This window comes from Felis catus, chromosome C2, assembly GCF_018350175.1.
Source record: "Felis catus isolate Fca126 chromosome C2, F.catus_Fca126_mat1.0, whole genome shotgun sequence".
Taxonomy (NCBI): Eukaryota; Metazoa; Chordata; class Mammalia; order Carnivora; family Felidae; genus Felis; species Felis catus.
In genome coordinates this window covers 144,212,303-144,236,300 of record NC_058376.1, presented here as the reverse complement: position 1 = coordinate 144,236,300, position 23,998 = coordinate 144,212,303, and the positions used below count along the sequence as shown (strand labels likewise).

The 23,998-nt window shown below is 35.4% G+C and overlaps 1 protein-coding gene across 8 annotated transcripts in view; it reads right to left on the bottom strand.

Annotated features, from left to right (window-relative positions):
- The window catches only part of ZCWPW2 (zinc finger CW-type and PWWP domain containing 2), a 150,196-nt gene that overhangs the window by 64,454 nt on the left and 61,744 nt on the right, over window positions 1-23,998 (bottom strand). For all 8 annotated transcript variants that reach the window (XM_045037728.1, XR_006585594.1, XR_006585590.1 and 5 more), the window contains one exon: window positions 19,465-19,624. In XM_045037728.1, coding sequence (XP_044893663.1) covers window positions 19,465-19,624 — 160 coding nt within the window. The remainder of the gene's footprint in view (window positions 1-19,464; window positions 19,625-23,998) is intronic.

Here is a 23,998-nt window from a genome sequence, read left to right as displayed (position 1 = left end):
GAATTACCAGGTTTGAAGGTGTATTTTACATTTTGGAAGTTGCTGTGAATTCACTCTTGAATGAGATGGTCACAATTTACAATGCCACAAACAGTATGTTTCCTCACACCCTGGAGAAGACTTCTGTGACCACACTTTCAGATCTCTGTCAATATTTTAAGAGAAATACAGCATTTCTTTTTTATTATCATTTTCATTTCTTAAATTTAGTAATTATGAGAAACTTTTAATATTTTTCCAACTTTACTGAGGTACAATTGCCATATAACTATGCAAATTTAAGGAGCACAACATAATAATTGGATACCTGTGTATCTTGTAAAATTATTACCATAATAGAGTTAGTTAACACCTCCATCAACTCACACAATAATTCGTGTGTGTGTGTGTGGTGAGAACATTTAAGATCTGTTTTTTTTTTCAACTTTCAAATACATAATACAGTATTATTAACTTTAGTCACCATGTTGTACATTAGATCCCAGATCTTTTTCATCAATTTTTCACATTTTTAAAAGCCATTTATGTTTTCGTTTCTACAAGTGACTGTTCAAGTCCTGTGTTAATATTTATATAGGTCTTTTTCTTATTGGTTTATAAGAGTCTTGTATAAATTAAGAAAGTAATACACTGCTACATGTATTGCAAGTATCTTTTCCTGTTAACAGTTAATTTTTTAGATAGATTTGTATTTTCATTTTGTTCATTTAAATCTTTCATCTTTCTAGCACTAATTTGTGTGTAAGTTATGAGGTATAGCTTCTACTTTATGCTTTTCCCAAGTAGCCATTAGTACCCATACAATTTATTAATAATACAACTTTAATTATTTGAATACAATCTTAACCACTAACTATATTTCCAAGTACTTTGGAGTCTATTTTTGGACTTTATATTGTTCTATTTATCTGTCAAATCACTGTTAGCACGAAACTGCTTTATCTAATGGGGCTTTATTATAATTTTGTATTTTATAGGCCTACTTCCCTCTTCTATGTTTAATTTTCCTATACATTTTAGCATTCATCTTAAGCCCTTTTTTAAAATTGAGATTACATTAAAAATAATTTAGGGAGAATTGACATCTTTCCATATTAAATCTTCTAAACCAAAAAGAGGATTATATCTTTCCGTTTACTTAGGTTTTATTTTCTGTCTCTTAGTAGCATTTTGAAGTTGTATTCACATAGCTCTTACATATGCTTCTTAAGCTTATTCTAGTGTGTTATGTATGCTTTGTTGCTATAAATGGGAACTTTTATCCATTCATATTTTCACACTGGTTGCCTCTGTATACTAATTTTGTAACTGCCATATAATTGAATTTTCTTATTGTTTAAAATAGTTTTTAGATTTGAGTTCCATGGGTTTTCCAAGTAAACAATTATCTACTAATAATGATAATCTTGCTTTTTTTCTTTCCTGTATATGTACTTTGGCTCCTTTCTTTGGCTAATTATATTAGCCAATTCTACCAGGACAATTACACAATTGTAGTAATCTTACATACTTTTAAAAACCCAAATTTCCTACCAGAACAACCAATGTCTTCTCTAATTAAAATAGAACTTTCAGTTGAATGAGTTCATGTATTTTTCAAGACATGCAGAAGTGATTCACGTTTATTTAAATAGACTTCTTCTGCAGAAGCTACCAAAAAGAAATGTTTATTTGTAATCACCTTCATATACTAAACTGTTTAATACATTATCATAATCTTTCAACTGGAATTTGCCAAGAAAGGGCTTCTGGATTGACGAGAAAGAAATAAAGACACAGCATTTCACCAAACATAATAGATTCATTCCATACACTAATTACTAGGGCAAAATTTGTAAAGGATGAATGAACATCATGCTTGAATGAATTATAGTAATAACACTGTGATTAGGTTCAATATTAAAATACTATAGTATTTAATGAGATAAATCTTCAACTTGAAGGTTTACATTTTAGACAAAATTCAGCAAAGGAAACAATTCTATTTTGAATAAGCCTAAACTAAGGCAAAAACTACCTTTTCCTGGTTTTTTTAAGAAAAAACAATTTTTTTAAACAAAAATAATCTTTTAAAGGCATGAAAACATTTAAATTTACCATTGCAGCCAAAAGTCAAGTAAGATAATTAGATTAACACAGATTTTTTCAAAACCAAGTGGTATTGAAAATAGGATTCAAACTCAAGCAGAAAGTAACTGCCATTCAAACTCACTCTATCAACTGCAATGTGGAGGTGTTTAACACTTGACTGAAATCTACAGCAACTCTTGTGACTTTCCTGAAAACTCTCGGATAATAAAATGTCCCAGAGTTACTTATTTAGTTCCCTGAAATTCAAAAACTACAATGTCTACTTGCATGTAAGAAACAAAATTCCAAAACTGCATTTGAAGTTAAAGCTTCTGTTCCTCCTCAAGCTAGGGACATACTGTAGGCTAAAGTGATCCTCCTTTTCCTCCATGTGTTTCTCTTTCTCTCCCCACATCTTCTGGCTTCTCTGGGATTGAAAAGATTTGGTGTGGAGAATGGAAGAGAAATTGCAATAAATATTTTTGACTGCTACATAGCAGTTTGGGGTTGGTGCTTTCTAGGCTTAAAGCATTTTTTTTTTAATTGTGGGGTGCTTTGTGGGTTTTTGGAGAATGTTTTCTACCAACTAGGAACAACTTCCCTGACAGAGGAGATCTTTCTTGAGCTGGCTGCTTTCAATCAACCCCCTACCCCATTACCACTTTTCCTGTATTGCTCTGTCTAGATTTCACGGGAGCAGGAAGCCATCTTTATTTTTTTTAATTTTTATTTTTTTTTCAATATATGAAATTTATTGTCAAATTGGTTTCCATACAACACCCAGTGTTCATCCCAAAAGATGCCCTCTTCAATACCCATCACCCACCCTCCCCTCCCTCCCACCCCCCATCAACCCTCAGTTTGTTCTCAGTTTTATTTAAGAGTCTCTTGTGCTTTGGCTCTCTCCCACTCTAACCTCTTTTTTTTTTTTTTCCTTCCCCTCCCCCATGGGTTTCTGTTAAGTTTCTCAGGATCCACATAAAGTGAAAACATATGGTATCTTTCTCTGTATGGAGGAAGCCATTTCTAGAAGACCCTTCTAAAATGACTACTCAGGGTGCCTGGGTGGCTCAGCCGGTTAAGTGTCCGACTTCGGCTTAGATCATGATCTTACAGTTTGTGGGTTCAAGCCCCGCGTCAGGCTTTGTGCTGACAGCTCAGAGCCTGGAGCCTGCTTCAGATTCTGTGTCTCCCTCCCTCTCTGCCCCTCCCCTGCTCACACTCTGTCTCTCTCAAAAATAAATAAACATTAAAAAAAATTAAAATGACTACGATTCTTTTTCCCATGTTGCCTGCATCCTCTCTCCCCCAAACCATGGGAATGCTGGCCATTCTCAGTGCCTCTAGATCTTTTCATTCTGTTGCTAGACCTGATAACCAGGCACTCTCACTCAGATTTCTCAGAGGAAAGCACCAGTATGTTGTGTTGCTCAAGCTCAAGAGTACACACATCATGCTCTCAAAAAATCCCTCATACAGGAAAATGAACATCTTTCCTTTTCACAAAATGGGTAGTGAGGAGGTATAGGGAAAATGCCATAGAATATCATTACTTTCTCCAAAGAAATTCCTGTATGTTCAACCTCAAACCTTTTATATCCTTGCATAAATTAGGCAAAGGGCTGCCAAGCCAGTTTTAGCCCCTCCTTTGCAATGGGAAAGTCTTGTACCTTAGTTTGCAATGTGAAAACAGTTATTTTTGTCTTCGTCTTTTGTAGTCTTAAAGACTTAATGTATTTCACTAAAACCTGAATATATTTTAATGTTAAAACTTCCAAATTTTCTCCCACCCCAAAACAAACAAAACACAGAAAAGTTTTCAAATATACTTGTTTAAGAAGGAAATTTTAAACGCAGCTCTTTAGCAAACTTTCAAGGTGCTAACAGCTTATAAAGTGAAGGATTAAGATCAATAACTTTACGTAAGATCATAGAAAGGACAGGACATCTTCAAATCCCAGTAAATTCTATGATGCAAAGACAGAATATCAATTCCTTTGTTACGTTTATATTACTGTGGCAACTTGAGGTTTATCAATCAGTTTATTAAATTTAGGGTGAAGGGGAAAAATAAGTAATCACAGAGAAAAAGAAGTAATCATCATGGAAAGAAAAGGAAGACTCACAGTCTAAAAATTTGTGTGAATTTATGAATGTAAATAAGAGATTCTTGATAGATGTATTCTTGGTGGATGAATAAACATGTAAATATTTGGAGTAAGGATGAGGTTTGAGACTCTCACAGATGGTTAGACAAGGAAGACAGTACCCTGTGTCTGGGAAAATTCCCAGCTATGTCCAAAACTGAAAAGGTTGTAAGGTACTGTTTTATATGATCTTGTTTCAACTGAGTGTTATTGGCTGACTGAAAGGACTTAATATCATTTTTACATTTCCCAGGATTTGAGGAAGAAATTGAATGTCCCTTTTCATTGAATAAGGTTTGTGCTATCACCACATACTAGTATGGAGTGGCAGAGTCAAAGAAAATAATGTATATGTGCCTGTTCACCCAGGAAGGCCAGAGGAGTGAAATCTGCAATCCAGCAGAAATTCGTATCTTTTGTTCCTTTGTATTTTAAGATTGCTTCCCCACCTATGAGTTATTCAAAGTATAAAAACCTGAAGCTCTAGCAGGATAAATCTTATGCTTCAAACTTGAATGTGTAAGCAGTGTTCCATTACCAATTTTTGCTAAATAAAAATCAATGTAATATCCCACATCCAACAAGGACAAGAAATTTGATCTCAGGCATTTGGGAGCCACCCCTTACTTTCCTTAGGTTCCTATAAATTGGAAAGAAATATATGATGCCTGAAGAGTGAAGACAGATCATTACTCTACAACCCATAGTGGTTTCAGGAATAACAACATTGTTGTTCCAGTCCCTTGAAGTCAGACAGTCTAACAGCTTCTTTGCCACACTGAGGCAAAAGAAGCTTTTTGGAAGTTGGGAACCTTGATGGCATGAGTTCAGCATCCCTCTGGGTGACACAGTGCCATTTTCCTCTGAGGTACTGCTGCTGCCCAGGGCACTGACAGACTTTGTCCTCTTCCAAGTCGGAGAGGCTCTTCTCTGCACAGATGCCCCTGCCCGTCCCTCTCAGAGGCACTGACTTCTCTGTACCCAGTCCACCCTTCCCACCCTTGAGGGACTCAGGTCAGGAAGACAGGCAAGCTCTGCTTTTGATCTCTACAACAGAAAATTCCCCTGAGACCGGGGAGCACCAGGGGCCTGACTACCTTTTAGAATAAATGAAATGGGAAGACACAATCAAAACAAGTATTATCAACCACCCATTGGTGTTTGGTTGGCTGTGGGGAAGAATTTCTTCGCTAAGGGACTTCGAGTATTAGAATAGATAGGTCCTCCTCCCTCCTCTCCCCTTGGCACCCTGCTTCCTTATCCCCCCTATTACTTTCCCTTCATTTTCCCCCACAGCACTCATCAACAACTAACATACCTTATCTTTCATTATTGTCATTTATTTGTTTACTATGGGTCTTACCCTATTAATTTAAGTCTCACGAGGGCATTTGAATTTTGTCTGTTTTATTTACATCTGAGCCTAGAAGAGTCACAAACAATAGGAGCTCAGTAAGTAATTGTTATTAAAAATAGATTTTTTTTTTGTTCAGGGTGGCATTGATACAATCCAGTCAGAAAATTGGAGATGAAAATGAAAGGCTACTATATTTTAATCCTGAATTATGTGATTAACCCTAGAAAAGGAGAAGAAAAATTTATAAACATGATAACTATCAAAGACAATACAGAACTTCAGTTTTTATACAGAATTCAGATCTGTAAAATATTTCATGGGCCCATTGATTTAGCCCATGACATTAGTAGTATATTTTTTCTTAGGAAAAAGAGTGTGTCTAATTTCAAGTCCTTTAAATATGCAAAAACTCGTACCTAATTTTAAAACTAAAGTAATTCAATCAAATGATTTTTAATGTGACCTATTTTGGGAAGGGTAGAGTCTCACTACAATTCTGTAGATACAACAGTAACATCTATGATCCAAAATTATCATTCTGGCTATATCAATATTAAAGTTAACTGCAAAATAAGTACTTATAATTTAGAAAATGTATTTTTTACACACAACGTTCAGCATATATTAAAGACCTGAAAAACTAGAATCATAGGTACTTAGCCTACTTTATTGAGCTTCATAAATTCACTGAAATGACTTCATATATTGACCATTACTTTAAGTTATTTCTTGCATAATATGTCTTTAGAAACATAAGGATATAATTCATACATTTCATAATCTAAAAAAATACAAAATAATTTTCCTTTGGGATGCATCTCCACTAAATGTTTGGGGATCAACACTACTGCCTATTCTAAGGTATTCTGCCTAGTGATTTACGTTAATTGCTGCTATTTATACATTCAAACTTGCAGTGCAGCTCGCTGACTCTAACCATGCGTTGCCCTGATGCATGGTTCTATTTACTATCTCATCAAAGCTATCGCTCTTCTCCTCTGTTGGGAAGATTGTTTTCACTTACAGCAATTCAGTAGAAAGTTAATCACAAGGATATCTTGTCCTCCTTAAATTGGATTTCTCCAAAAGCAACCAGTAATCCAGACAGTAAGAACATTCCTGTTCCTTGGATGCACACTAGAAGATGGTCAGTCACAGCACACCCATGTGCATCACACACTCCTTGGCTTCCTAATACCCTCCACTCTCATCTCTCATCTTTAACATAGGCTCATAGAATCTTCATATAATCAACTCTGGATTATTTAGACAGTTTATTCCAATTTTTGAACACCAGAAGCAAATACTGCTTTTAAGATCTTATTAATTTATTGTTTACTCTAAGTTTCCAAAGACGTAAATAGGAATTTTGCTTACTCTAATTCAGCAGGGTTTTAAGATGAAAATAATTTATGTCCCCCACTCCCCACACTAACGTTAAGTGTGAACTAGCTAGATTGACAAAAAAAAAGAAAAAAGTTCTAGTTCTGTTTAGTCTGATCCTTTACAGAGATCTAAGAGACTATGTATCACCCCTGAGAGATAATACTGAGAATGCAAAGAATACTAGGGGAGAAATTAGGAAGAAAGAATAAGGAAATCTGAGAGTCCAATTAAAGTACGATTCCATTACTTGGCTTGAAATATTGGGAAATATTACCAAATATAACCAAAACAGGAACTGAGTATTCCTTGCAAAGCTGGGTATAGAGGGAGGGATAGGAAACCAAGCAGTTTAAAATAGTCTGAATGGAAAATGAAAAAATTGCAGGCTATGATATAAACTTTTTATTAACATATATTTACTAACATAATGTCTATTTACTTAGATATTGAATATATAAGTTCTTTTCCTATTAGGATAGACAACTACTATATGCTGTGGTTATTATTTTTTTTAAGAAGTCTCAGTCTGACACTTTAGGCTGGTCTATTATTTACACTGACATCCTTCTGAAAACAATTTTTATACAAACAATACATCGGTCATTTAGTGTGATGGACCTGAAATCAGATTTTGAGAGGAGAGAAAAAGTCTTAAGAGGGCTCCAGGTGTCATTGCAGGGAGAAAATCAACCACCACCAAAGGAGAGAAACTATTTAAAGGGACAGGGGAGTCTAACATCACAATTTTGCTAAAGATTTGTCTGGCTTGTTTAGCACCACAAACTCATAAACACATTTACACATTTCACACACACACACACACACACACACACACACACACACACTAAAAATATACATTTTGGCGGTGCCTGGGTGGCTCAGTCAGTTAAATGTCTGACATCAGCTCAGGTCATGATCTAATGGTTTGTGAGAGTTCAAGCACCACAGTAGGCTGTCTGCTGTCAGCACAGAGCCTGCTTTGGATTCTCTGTCCCCCTCTCTGTCCGCCCCTCCCCCACTTGCTCGCGCGCTCTCTCTCTCTCTCTCTCTCTCTCTCAAAATAAACTTAAAAAAATAACATTTTCATAAACACCTTCTTTAGCTAATTCTAATAAAGATAGAAAGTAGGTATTTATGGTAAGATAGCCTGCTATATAGTGGTTCTTCAGATTCACCAAGGAACTACATAGATTCACAGAACACTCCCCAGTATGTAGGTTCAGGAATAGCTAGATAGATATGCACACACGTGTGTGTATTTTTTATCCTAGTTTTATTGAGAAATAATTAACACCCATCACTGCAGAAGTTTAAGGTAAGCTGCAGGATGTTTTGCTTTACATATATCGTGAAATGGTTACTGCAATAGGTTCGGCTAATATCCATCTTCTCATATAGATACAATAAAAAGAAAAAAAAGAAGAAAAAAATTGTTTTCCATATGATGAGAACTCTTAGGATATACTCTCTTAACAACTTTCCTATAAATCACACAGCAGTGTTAGCTACAGTCATCATGGTGTACCTTATAACCCCTAGTACTTAATGATCTTCTACTGGAAGTGTGTACCCTTTGATTACCTTCTTCAGTTCCTTCCCCCCACCCTCCACTTCTGATAACCACAAATGTGATCCCTTTTTCTGAGTTTGTTGTTGTTTAGATTCCATATGTAGGTGAGGTCATATAGTATTTGTCTTTCTCTGTCTGACTTATTTCACTTAGCATAATTCTTTCAAAGTCTATTCATGTTGTCACAAATGGTAGAATTTCCTTATCTTTTTTAATGGCTCAATAACAAAGAACAGTAATGTTTTTAAAGAGCTCTATGGGATAATGTGATACTGAGCAATTTTGGGAACCAACAGTAGAGTATAAAACAAAAACAAAAAAAAGAAAACACAAATCCTGGCATCAAGCACCGATGTTTGTATTAAATGATAACCAATTACTTCTAAGGTTACAAGAGAATAAAACAAATACTAAGCTTTAATGACAGCCATGGAGAGGTTCTAAATCTGTGGCCCAGGAATCAATACACTAAACATGAAGAAAAAAGCTTTTACACCTTTGTCAAACTTTGAAAAGTTCTGGTTTATGGTTAAGTTAATTAATCAAGTAGGTTGAATTAACAGCATGATATCAGTAAGAAGGACTTTGGGATACTCCAGTTTACAGATGATAGCTTATTATAAATTTGGTATGCTACTGAAGATTAGAAGCAGATGGCTCAATATAAATGTCAAGAAGGTTGACATATAATGTAAAAACCTGGAGTTTGTAATCAGAAGACCTAGGCTTCAGTCCCAGTTCTGTTGCTGTGTGATCTCAGGCAAGTCACTTAACCTAAGCTTCAACTTTCTTAACAATGAATGAAGATCACATGCGATAGTGTATGTAAAAAGTACTTTATAAAAATGTAAAGCATTTTTCGAATGTCCATTAGTAATGTCATAAGTGATCAGAACATAAATATTTATCATTTGGTCTATGCAATCCGAGAAAATGAGATAGGAACTCTATTCACAGTAGGGAGGAGTTGACTGAGTACACATTTTATTTCCGTTGGAGTTCTATTAAAGAGTCTATCACTAATTAAAAAAATTTTTTTGATGTTTTTATTTTTGAGAAAGAGAGAGAGAGAGAGAGAGAGAGACAGACAGACAGGCAGAGAACACGTTGGGGAGGGCCAGAGACAGAGGGAGGCACAGAATCTGAAGCAGGCTCCAGGCTCTGAGCTGTCAGCACAGAGCCCAATGCATGGCTCGAACTTGTGAACCATGAGATCATGACCTGAGCTGAAGTCGGACGCTTAACCAGCTGAGCCATGCAGGCACCCCTATTATTAATTTTTTAAGTTACTAATTTAATCAATGCTTCTGTAGTATTAGGTGTCAAGTACAGTTTTAAGCACTTCACAAACAACTCATTTTAACTTCTTAACAAGCTCAGGAGGTGGGTACTATTGTTATCTTCATTTTACAAAAGAGGAAACTGAGGCACTGAGTTTAGAACTTGCCCAAGCTCATATAGCTAGTAAGTGACAGAGCTGGAATTCATACACATCAAGCTCCAGAATTCATGGGCTCTACCACTATAAAATTTCATTTCAATAAAAGGCAAGTCTGTTTCACAAATCTCAAAGACGGTGTTATGAAAAGGCTCATAGCCCATATCATAAGAAATACAGTGTACTGAAAATAACAGAAAACTGCCATCTGGATTTTCTGTATCAGGTCATATTTACACTACTTAGGAAAATTTTTTCTAGGATTATTATCAGTAGTTGAAAACTTAAATCACCATTGAAGGTATGGTTAAATATTAAATTTTATGTTACATATATTTGATCCCCATTTTTAAAAAGAATCAAAAACTTAAATCAACTTTATTTATTACGTACAGTTTAAAGAATTTTACATATTCTGATTTCAAGTTGTAGACTTTTATTTTGCAAAACTAAGTATATCACTGAGTCTACAGCAAGAGAGCTGCTGTAAATACTGCTATGTAAAATGACAGTATTAGTAACAAATTGTTAGTAATGAAGTATTACTAATATATTGATGAAATAGAGCACAGAAAGCAAAGTGAGCACTGAGCCAATAGATAACTTTTAAGGCCTCTGCTCATCTAAAGCACTGCTCTAGCTAGGCTGCCTGTTATAGCTAGGGACATTCAACAGAACTGGGAAAACAGGTTTAAATCAACCAGGAAAATAACATGTGCTTATTTATCCCGGGCTTAAAAATGCCAGGATTGGTCTAACAGATTTTAAGCAACAGTATGTATGGTTATCAAGACCTGGACCTAAAGGAAAGTTAGTTGGATGCTATTTTCTTTTCTTTTTTTTTTTTAAGTAGGCTTCTCTCCCAGCACAGAGCCCAATGTGGGGCTTGAACTCATGACCCAGCGATCAAGAACTGAGCTGAGATCAAGAGTCGGATACTTAACCAACTGAGCCACTCAGATGCACCATATCAGAAGGAATATTTTAGAAAATTATTCGTTAAATAGAAATCCACATTATTTCATGTGTTCCTTCAACCTTATGGGGATGGCCAAATCAAAATGATAGTAAGAGTCTGTTGGTTCAGACTGAGCCACCCAGGCATCCTGGTTGTGATTTTCTGCCCCACATTTGCTTGTTTATTTTTAATAGAATATGTTTATGGGAAAACAATAGTTGTATTTATTACAAACAGATGCCCAGATTCTGCTTCATGATAGAATCATAAAAGCAGGTGGGAGTTCTAGAAGAGGATAGCTAAATATGTGATGCAGAATCAGCACATATTCTGGGAGCTAAACAAATGGTAAGTAAGTGGTAATTCTGAAATTTATTTTCAAAGTTAGTCCAATCAGTATTGTTTAGGGTTTAGCGATAATGGGTTTTGTCTCAGTCATAGATGGTTCTGGCTTTTGGCTAGAAGATGTGATACAATTAATCAATATGTGGGGGAATTTTTTAAAAACAATGAAAAAAGAAAGTTAACAGATCAATTGTAGACTTTCAGTTATATGATTATGAGTTTTGAACTTCACAATTCCATAATGGAAGAATGTACCAAAAAGTTACTCCACTACTATTTACTAATTTAAGAACATCAACCTAAAAGAGTGATTTTATTTATTTTACATTTTTTAATGTTTGTTTATTTTTTGAGAAAGAGAGAGACAGAATACAAGTGAGGGAGGGGCAGAGAGAGAGGGAGACACAGAATCTGAAGCAGGCTCCGGGCTCTGAGTTGTCAGCACAGAGACCGACACAGGGCTCAAACCCACAAACCATGAGATCATGACCTGAGCCAAAGTTAGACAGACATTCAACCAAATGAGCCACCCAGGCACCCTAAAGACTCATTTTAAAGCAGGCTTACTAATAAGGGATATGACTCTGAAGGCAATTTAGTAAGCCTCATATTTTGGCTTATGAACAATGATCTGACTCTGATTTCTTTAACAGAAACTAAACACTTCTAGAAAATTGAGAAAGCTATATATTGGAATTTCCTAGAAAAGATTACTACTGTTCCAGTGAAGAGTCAATATGAGAAACCTAGGTGATACTTAATACATTTTTCATGCATTTGATGATGGGAAAGGTAGCCACTTGTTCTATCCTTTATAATCTGAGTATAAAGTTGGTTGTATTATTTGAATTTGGACTTTTTAACTTCAGTAGAAGTTCACAGCTATCTAAATTCATAAGAGATGAAGTCGGAAGATGACAGAGGTGAATTCAAGAATTTATTTGGAGCAGCAAAGTCAGCATACATAAATGTGAGTGAATCAAAAAGCAGAAATAGAGATAGGGAAAGAAACTGGTTTCATTCAGTTGCAAAGAACATGAAAGATAATATTTCCTATTCTCCTTCCAAATTCCATCAAACAAATCCGAAGTATTCTCAAGACATTGCTGATATTGGGGACTATTCACTCACCAAGGAGTCAGATTAAGAAGGCTCTAACTTATCTCCTGCTTTCAGTATTTCAGAGCACTTCTGTTTATAGTCAACTAGAAAAGCATTGCAGCAATGGCCTCTTTCAGTCATGTGCCAAAGAATTAAAGGATAAGATGATCAATTAGCTTTATTTCCTCCCATTTCTGGGAGCATAATGTTAGTTGATAAAAAAACACTAAAATTGTATCATTTTTCACATATGATCTTAATCAAAAGAAAAGATCTTTTCTCCTATCTTACTGTTCTTGGTATCTTTTTGGTACTCCTTTCTGTAGATGTGGGTTTCTAGGGAAAGGAAATAAATAATTTTAAATGTATACTTCACCTGTAGTTTCAGTGAAGAACATCAACTAATGTTTATTAAAAACCTACTACAGAGACTACACTAATTGTGATGAGCATTAAGGGATGTATAGAATTGTCAAATCACTATACTGTACACCTGAAACTAATATAACTTTGTAAGTCAACTATGTTTCAATAATAATAATTTAAAAAGAACCTATTACATGACAAGCACTGTGACAAATGTTTTGCATGTATTATCTCAGCCTCTATAGTATCTTTAGGAGGCAGATACCATTATAACCTCCATTTTAAGATGAGGTATGTGAAGACTCAGTGACTCACCTGTAGTCAATCATCTAGTAGGTAACACAGCCAACGTTCAAACCCAAAGAGCCTGGCTCTAGGGGTTGCCCTTTGAACTACTATGACAAGTTAATTTTTTTCCTAATATACATTACTACAAAAGTTTTCTTGGCATATTAGTCACAAATAAGGTCACAGTTATGGAAACATACTCTAATTTTCTTAACCTTTCTCCAGGCCAAGAACTAAAGAATGCTTAGAAAACAAGCACACAAATAAAAAATCTGAATCCGATAATACCAAATTTACAGCAAATTTTATATCAAATATGGAATTCATACAATAAAAACTTATGAGAATTTGCTTGTTATGCAGATTATTTGCAAGCAGAAACACGGTGCAAAAACACATATAGAGAAACGATCCCCAACTTATGATGGCTCCACTTAGAATTTTTCAACTTTACAATGGTGCAAAATGATACACATTCAGTAGAAATCATACTCTAGGTTTTGAATTTGGACCTCTTCCCGGGCTAGCGATACGTGGTGGATACTTTCTCATGATGCCGGGCAGTGGCAGCAAGCCATAGCTCCTGGTCAGGCCACAATCACTACAGTAAACAACCAGTACATTGACAACCATTCCATACCCATACAACTATGCTTTTTTTCACTTTCAGTATAGTATTCAATTACATGTCATATTCAACACTTTATTATTCACTAGGCTTTGTATTAGATGATTTTGCCCAACTGTGGGCTAATGTAAGTGTTCTGAGCACATTTAAGGTAGGCCACACTAAGCTATGATGCTTGGTAGGCTAGAAATATTAAATACATTTTGGACTCATGATATCTTCAACTTATTATGGTTTTATCAGAATGTAACCACACTATAAGATGAGAAATATGGGTTTTATATATATATATATACATACACATACACATACACACACACACATATATATAATTGATATTACAAATGTAGTTTTCCATGGAGTTAGGTCAACATATTTGCATCCAGTCTTATTCCATTACTCTAAGAGCAAAACACTGCCTGATGATCTAGTTATACACTAATTTGCTAATCCTTATTACAAACTACACTCTTAGAATTTGGATCCTAATAAGCAAAACACTTGCTCAAATAGATGTTAATCCATATTCACTTGTTATGATGATTGCAAATGTAATTTGAAAATATCAAGAGTTCTGCTTGGTCACTAGTCCTCCAAAGGGGAACAACAAGGGGCAAACAAAGAGCAAGTCTACCAGAGACTTCCACGATTCAACCTTTTAGAATGAAAAGATGAGAATTTTCCTCATTTTGTAGGCAAATGTGGGGAAAACATTCACAATAAACCAGGCCACTGCTGATGCATAAGTAAACTGGCATGGTATAGAAAGATAAATAATTTGGACTTTGGAGTTAGACAATGATTCTAATCATTATCTCATCTGTTGGTAGTTGAATGATGTTGGGCTAGACAAGTAGCCTGAATCTTGGTTTCTTTTATATGTCAAATAGTGACAATCTTCATGGGATTGCTATGAGACTTTAAAACTTATATGAAAAGGATCTACTCAACCCACGGCCTATGGCAGAGATTCATTGCATCTTTGCTGTCTGTGGGCTCTTTTAGTCATTGGAGTCATCACAGTGCATGTTGACATCGGAGCCCTTTGTTGGAGGATATTTATTAGACCCAATTTATATTCAATAAATTGATCATCAGTTGGTAAGGTCTACTCATATGTTTATCATTATACAGAAAAGAAATAAACTTACTTTATAAGTTACTACAGGGTAACAGGTTGTGTTATTTCTATTTACAGACTGGAAGATTTAGAGTACTATGATTTTAGTCATTTGGCCAAATTCTTCGGAGTACTGAAATTTCAAAATGGTCCATCTAAAGATACAAGTTACAAAGAACTGGGACATCCTTTGTGCCATCATTAGTGCATTTGTTGGAATAATCCCATGGGCTTAACTAAACAAGGGCTGTATCTTCTTCACTTTGCTTATCTGTTATCTGGTAGGGAGGGGGCAGTAGCAGTCATTCAGGGATCCAGGCTGAGAGAGTAGCAAATCGACATTTCAAACATTTTTGGTCACAGTGCCACGGGGAAAGTAAACTCTGGAGGATGTTGCCCTGCACACATTATGTGCTCAAAAAGGTGGCATTCATCAATTCCACACAACTCACTGGCCCCACCCCACCACAAGTATCAAATATGCAATTCTTTGTAATAGGAGGAAAGAAATCTGGAAATTTTTGGAGATCATTATTAATGCTACTCCAATTAGGAAACAGAATTAGGAGTTGCAGAGCTCAACTTTAGCAATATGGCATTGCTCCTTGCTCATCTTCCTGGAAAATACAGGCAACTCCATAATATAATGGGTTAATACACAAATGATATCCAAAGACATAGTTGCATACCTACAGGTACACCCTACATACAGTAGTAAGCAGACCACTAAAATATAAAGCCAAAAAAAATCCGTTCACATCATGGACAAAATAAACCCTTAAATTTTGCATTGGAGCATCATAGCATCAGGGGTGAACTATCTATGTTTTCTTGGCAATATGAAAAACTAGAAAACTGCAGGCCAAGCAATCACTGGTTGGAGTGCATTATTTATGTCCTAGAAAAATTATAATGACTCTATACAACCAATAAGATGGATGATCAACTTAAACCTACTAAAAATTAAATTCAAATTAGATATCAGCTTTATCAGCAATATCTATAAATTATGCAGAATGTTGAGTGACAGGAATGACCTTAAAGTTGTGTTCAATCAAACAGATTATTATGGGTTTGACATGTGAACATATGGCAGTAAGCATAATCACCAGGCAAACCAAAGTAAAAGACTAAGCAAAGAAATAGAAGGCAACAGGAAACAGTAAGCCATAACCAAAGTTATATTACTACACTAGTCAAGATAAAGCCGACAAAACTCTGCCTCAAGTTGAGAAAATTTAGTCTCTGGCCTACACATTAGATTCATCTGAGGAACTTGAAATTACTGAGGCCTGGCCCTACACCAAGAGATTCTGATCGAAATGATCCAGTAGAGTAGAGCTCAGGCATTGCCACATTCTTGTTGCTGTTGTCATTTTCTTGTTATTTTGTAAAGCTTTCTAATGCACAGCCAGGCTTCAGAAATGCTAAACTAAGTCATATAGTCTGTCAAGCTAAAAATAAACTTGCAAATAATGGGTTCTGCAGACATGTATCTACTAAATACAAAAGAACAACATTTGGGTTAATTGGGGAAAGAACTGTATTCCGTGTATCAACTCTTAAAGAAAATAGCCATCTGGCACATGTTCATATTTATTTTAAGTAAGGGGGGGGAGATGGGTTTCAGCTGTCTATAGAGCTGCTGATTTTATAGTAAATGAAAAAATAACTGTATGAATAAACTAATATAAATCACAAATATACAATCTAAATATTGCCTTCAACTGCTTTCTAAAGTATATTCAGTGTATCTATGAGAAGTTTTATATGTTGGGGAAAAACTTATCCTCTATACCTATCAATAGGCAGTGACAGAGCTCTGTTGTGCTTTCAACGATAAAATTAGTAAGTCAGTGGTCCCATAAATATATCAACCAGGGGAAACTGACTATTCAAAAAAAAATTGACAAACATGAACTAGAAGAGTTAAATTTTTCATAATCTAAAATATAACAATATTTCATTTTCTCACAGGTGCATATAATGTCTTTGTAGGGTTACATATTTCTCTCCCACCTCAACATATACACTGCAGTGTAGTCCATATTTAGTGAAAACTCTTAAATATTTAATCACCTGTTAAACTAAGCTTATACAAATTAGGATAAAATGATGTTAAAATAATATATGAAATAAGAGTTGGTTTAAGCAGTGAAAGTTATAAATCCTTTGCCAGTTTTAGAAAAAAAGATCAGACAACTTGTACAATGTGCATCCTCTTCCAATTCTAGAAAAATCTTTAAATCCACATTGGCTACTATACAGTATTTTTCATGTGAGTGACCTTTTTTATGGAGGAAGGGGTGTGAACTTAATATCTGGATCAATGTGGTATAGTGTAGAGACAGAATATGATGCTATGGGAGCTCCAGTGAAGAAAGGACCATTAAAATATTAAATTTCTGGGAAGTCTAGACAAGAGAACTGTAGGTTGGGGCTAATACTATCTCCATCTCCCAGGGACAGGGAAATCTCAGCTATCCCTGGATAATACATAGATTGAAATTATTCTTTTTCAACCAATTTCTCATATGTAACATTTTTGTTTACCATTTTTCTACCTTGGTTGGCAGGGTTTCTGGAGTCAACCTCCTTCATTTCTGTTTCTTGAGTAGTTTGGGGGCAATGAGGCTTCAATATGAGTCTTCCCATCCTGGTAAGTGGAGATCCTTAGATAGGCAGGAGTGGGGAATCAGAGCACAAAGGAATAATCTGACTTGTGCCAGCTGAATTAGGTAGAAGGGAATTAAAATTTTAGCCTTGAATGAAGAGACCCACAGAGAAAGTCACTCCTATTATTATCAGCTCCAAGGGAACAAGAAAAAGATACAGACAAAAAGAGTGAGACACACACACACACACACACACACACACACACACACACACACACAAAAGAGCATGTAGGAAAGGTACCCTGAGTGACAGTAGAGAAGAGAACTGCCCAAGCCTGTGGGCACCCAATGGGTTATCTACCTAGAGTACCTGGCTAGCTGGGAGACTGGGGGAAGGAAAAGGGGAAATGAATATTTTTCTCTGTTCTCATCCTTGTTAGGGATCTGCTTAATTTAAGGAGCCCTGAATTGATGGTCTTTGCAAGAATTTCCAAGTTTGCTTTAATGCTTTCAGAAGGTTAAAAACTTCTGGGTCCCGATGCTTGAGTTTAGCTTTGTTTAGCATCAGATTTTTTTCCTTGTCCCAGGGATTAATGGTATGCTCACTGGAATCAACTTAAATTAATCCTGACAGAATTCAAATCTTGAGAGAAATATTAGTTGAGACAATTTAAAAATTCACTTCTAGTTTTCACTTACATTTAAGTATAATTTCTTTTTTTTTTTTTAATTTTTTTTTCAACGTTTATTTATTTTTGGGGGGACAGAGAGAGACAGAGCATGAACGGGGGAGGGGCAGAGAGAGAGGGAGATACAGAATCGGAAACAGGCTCCAGGCTCTGAGCCATCAGCCCAGAGCCCGACGCGGGGCTCGAACTCACGGACCGCGAGATCGTGACCTGGCTGAAGTCGGACGCTTAACCGACTGCGCCACCCAGGCGCCCCATTTAAGTATAATTTCTTAAGAATGCCTTGCTCTTTACCATACTGTCAAATGTCTAAGATTCTAAGGCCTGCTTCATGAGAGCTAGCAGGTTTTCCCATCCTTTAGGAAAGGGGAGAAGGGCACAGAAGGGAGAACAATTCTTCCTGTCTTCTGTGGTTGCCAGCAGAAGTGGCTAGGAACACATCCAAAATGTCAAAGCAGAGAAGGTGCCTCACATTAAGATGACTGACTCACAACTACCATGGAATGAATGTATGTACGTTATTTCATGCTTAAATATTTTTATTAAAATGGCCTTCCATTCCAGTTTCTTTCAAGTTGCATGGAAAAAAGATAGTGCTTATGCCAAAGATATAGTAAAAGCCTGTTTTAAACTACCTCAAATTTACACAGATTTACTTACACTGTGGATTAAATGGTGTGGTTTAAATGTACATTCATCTATATGTGTATTGGAACATATATATGCTTCACCATAAAATAGAAACAAAGGAATCCACATTTCTGACATCTATTTTTAAATCAGATTTCTAATGAAAGCATGGTTTGCAGATGAAAAGTTTCAATATTATAAAACAGACACAGATAATTGAATTGATTTATAATAACTAAACCAAACCCACGGAAATAGATCCACGTCACCTACTCTCATTAACCTGAGAATCCAGCCTATTCATTAATTGTAGTGTGTGATTTAAAGTTTAAAAAGATACTGAAGGAGTTAGTATAATGAAATATTCTGTTTGAAATTTGAAACTCTGGTTGCATTCCACAATTAATTTTCCCTATGAGCTAGGGCTACAACTTAGAGTCTTCTCAAGGGAAATTTTAAAAAATTACCAACTGATAATCTTAAAATTGTTTCAAAAGGCAATTATGTAAAGTCCTCCATTGATTCATACTATATTGCCATTAGAAAAATAAAATTTAAAACTGCTCTAGTTTTCACACTTCCTTCGAAAAAACTTCTTTAAAAATCCAAATATTTGGTTTAAACAAATAGTATATACTATTTTGTTCATATAAGTATAAAACTAAATAATTATGTATCTTTTAGGTTCTGAGACAAAAATGGCCATAACTAAAAACAAGCGCCAGAAGAGTAAAACTCGGATGTTACTGTACCTACCTTTAATGTGATACTATAATGTCCAACAAATGTTGCATTTATCCATGATCTTGAATGGGGATCACCCAGGAATTCTATGTGATACTGTTCAACATTTCCATCCAGGTCATAGGTCACATATTTCCCTTTAAAAGGATCTGGGCAAAGTATCCCTGGCCAGCTTTCAAAAGAAAGTAGTTTTAATTATTTTGATGCTTTAAAAAAAAAAGGCAGAAATCAATACATCTGTTATAATCATATATCAAACTTTCTCCTAGGAATTTTTAAAACTCCCCCAAATTAAACATATTCATACTTGTATCCTTTAAAAGTAGGATATTCACTTGATAGATGTAATCAGTTGTATCTTTGTAGATATAGAAAGCTTTGGAAAAGTCACATATTTAAGATAAACATAAGATACAAGGAAAAAGAATTATAAGACAGAAGGATGATCTCCAGGATCTGTAAGAGACATTTAGTCAGGGCTAATAGGAAATGTAAGATTCATGGCAGCTTTGAATCAACTCTAACCAATCAGAAGGCTTAATTACTAAAATGTCAACCCACTGACAGTTTCTGACAGGGTAGAAGAGAGCTGGCATTTCCTGAGCCAAAGGGCTCAGGGCTGCCAAAGGGGTACTGGCAGCTTAGGCTGCGATAACACTAAAAATTCTAACTACTGTGGGAAATGCAGAAACAGAGCTCAGCAGTTCTATATTGCCCCTTCCTTGCATCTGCTCCACTGGAAGACCAAATTTCTAAAAATTCTTAGTTCTAGAAATAAGTTTTATCCTTTACTAAAAATAAATCTTTAGAGGTATGTTCTTTCGTGACATAAACCTCTAGAAATTCCTTGATAGGTTTCATTTTTCCATTTGGCAAAAACATATAAATATATATATATATATATATGTATATATATCACATGTATATGTATGTTACATATATAAAGATATGTATCACACATATATATGTGATATATAAAAAAATATATATATATGTTATATATATAAAGATATATATCTGTATATGTATATAGATGTTTTTAAGATATATATATATATATATATATATATATACATCAACTAAGTTTTGACTGTTTTAGCAATCTTTTGAGACTCTGACCTACTGTTCGGAGACTAATGCAGGAAAGGAAGACAGCAAATAAGGTCAGGAAGCTGTGACTAAGGAATGCCAAGTTCTACTTCGGTTTGCAGCTCTCTTGTGAAAAAAGGTAGTCAGGTTCAAATCAGAAGATTCAGGCTCTTGTTCTGCCTTCTACCAGACAAGAGGCCTCAAGCAGGTAACTAGGCCTTGCTATGACTCTGGTTCCTCACTGTCCTAGTTATAAATTCAAACAAGTACATGCTTTATACATTTTTTGGGTTTTGGCAAATCAAAAGATTGTAGAGTGCCATCATTATGAACCAAACTGTGTTCCCCTCACCAAATTCACATGTTGAAGTCCTCATCTCCAGTATCTCAGAATGTGACTGTATTTGGAGATAGTACCTTTAAGGAAATAACTAAAAGGTGGGCCCTAATACAACATGACTAGTTTCCTTATAAAAAAGAATATTATGACACATACATGCACAAAGGGAAGACCATATGAAGATCACAAGGAGAAAACCATCTACAAACCAAGGTGAGAGTCTCAGAAGAAATCAACCCTGCTGACACACCTTGACCTGAGAATTTTAGCCTCAGAAGGGTAAGATAATAAATTTCTGTTATTTTTAAGCTACCTAGTCTTTGATACTTCATTATGGCAGCCCTAGCAAACTAATACAATCATATACAGTAAGATTGTTGGTATAAATGAGAAGTAGGAAGAATGATACAAAGCATTATTTTGCCGCATTTATTTAGAAACTGGACAAATTAGACATTTAGGTAATTTTAAAACCTAGAGGAAGCATACAAATAATGCTATAAAGAATCTGAAATCACAAAAATGCAAAATCTACAAATTTCTTGGGTTTGAGGACCATAGATGGTTGATCTTCTACTAAATTATCTATTGATATGAAAGTTACAAAGTCCTAAATATAGAAATACATCTACCATACCACTGTAAAAAAAAAGTCTTTACAGATCACAAATAACACAATGTAAACTAACACAATATGTCATAGTTAGTATTAATGAAAAAAAATTTGATTCCAGGAAGCTGACATATCCCAAGTATAGTTGCCAGGTGATGACTTGGGTGCACCAGTCACCAGGGATGGTGGAGTATGTGAATTGAACAGGACGCTGAGCAGAGTTCTTTGACTCTTGGGCCTTTCTGAGTTAGGAGAAGGGGCTGTCTGGCAGCCCTAGATCAGGGAAGAGGAAGGGCTGGAGGATCACAAATTGAGTCAGACTACATAGAACCCAAAGAAGTCTAATACTTTGGAAAACTGGAAATGATAATGGAAAAGTCAAAGAGAGGTTCAGGACCTATCTAGTTTAGTTATTATCAGGTTCACAGCACAGTATCAGTGCTATTTGGCAATCTTATTGGGCTCAAGAGTGCTTAAAAGAAACCTTGAGTGGAGTTTATCTTTTAAACCTACATTGGAAATCTACATTTCTGAAGGAACCCACTCAAAAGAAAAAGATTTCAATAGGCAAATAAATGATTAAGAATGAATGGCAGCTGCATTGGACACTTCTAACTTATCAGAAATCAAGAAACAGTAGGTCCTCCAACTGGATTAATAACTACTTTAAAAGAAGCCAAATTGTGATTGTTATATTGTTGATTGCTCTGTAAAATGTAAGGGGTTCGTGTTTAATACTAGGTGATTTGCACCTCACAGCAATTTTAAAAAGGATTATTGCCAAGCAATATCAAATTATAAGTAGCATCAACTCCATTCAGTGTAAAACAATCACAGGATTTATAACACTTGAGACATGAAAAGAAATTTTGCAGTTACTATGTTTAAGATAAGCTTTTCTGACACAAATTCTGATACAACTTCTTTTACACACAAACCTATTGGGCCCAAGAGTATTCAATTTAAATTATTACTTTAAAAAATATAAATAAAAATAGAGGTGACTCCTAAAAATAATTAGATGCCAATGAAAGAAAAAAGCTTCTATTCATTATTTAAAACATGTTATATTATAGAAAATTTTGCATGCTGGTTTACAGATGAATTATGAAAAGTATCATCAAATGTCCAAATAACTGGGGCACTTTAGTATTTCTTCAGGCAGTGCAAAGGAATTGTCTGACTCCTAGTCAAGCAGGACTAGATAGAATGTACCAAATTGCAGGAGAGGCTGAGGAGAGGCAATGGCTGCAGAAAGCAAGATTACCTCTCTCCACATGCGACAGCCATCATTTTCTCTGACTCCGTGTGACTGAAGAAAGCTGATGTCCATTTTTTTGATCTCACTCTGAACTCCATTTGAGTTCTAAAACTGTCAACAATGACACTGCATTGTGCACCTCCACCCCCCGATTTTTCACATTCATATTGATGAGAAATTCTAAAGTGTTGTCTGTGGGCTTAGAGGGAGAGAGGGAGAGTAAGAGATGGCAACCCGATGGGAAGGTATCAGAATTACAAGAAAAGTCGTGTGATAAATTTTAGAATCTGTGGGCGGTGGGAGGTAAAATACACAAATAAAACACAAATAGATCCATGTATTGGAATCCACTTGGAGAAAAGGAGAAATTTGGATACAACAGGTAACTTCAAGTGCAAATATACCATGAAGAAACTGATGTCTTACACATTTCTCATCCAGTAGAAATGATCTTTTTTTTTTTTTAATGTGTATTTATTTTGAGAGAGAGAGGGAGCATGCATGAGCAGGAGAGGAGTAGAAAAGAGAGAGAGAATTCCAAGCAGGCTCCGTGTCATCATCACAGAGGCCAACATGGGGCTCGACCTCACAAACTATGATGTCATGGCCTGAGTTGAAACCAAGAGCCAGACACTTAACCGACTGAGCCACCGAGGTGCCCCAGAAATGATCTTTAATAAGATAGCTACTGCCTTCAATAGAAGTTGAAGCTTAAGCATGATTTCAGTTGCTGTGTATTTATACTCAGTGAGAAGTACATGACTGTTATTTTCAAACCATGGTTTGGATGTTTAAGAGGAGAGCAGATTTTACTTGGGCCTCCTTCTTTATCTGTGGGAAACAAAATGGATGAATTGGAATCATCACTAACTGAATGTTATACTTGCCACAAAATCTCTCTAAGCTGTACCCAACTACAGGGGGCTGATGGGAAGAGGAGATTCCCCATCCCCACCCCCCCACATTATAAGTATATTAATCTATAGGCAAAATAATGCAAATAAGAAGTAATCAAATAATATTTTATAATAGTGAAAGGATCTAGTAGAAATCTCATTTTAGAAATTTAAATACTATATCTAAAACGTATCACTGGATTTGTTAATTTAAAGGCACATTTTACTATTAAGTTTTACTACTACACTACATTATAATGCAAATATATTTTCTATAAACTTATTTTCGTATTTATGAAAAACTTTGTAAAATGTCTGTGTAAATATGCCCAAGGTAGTTACCCTAA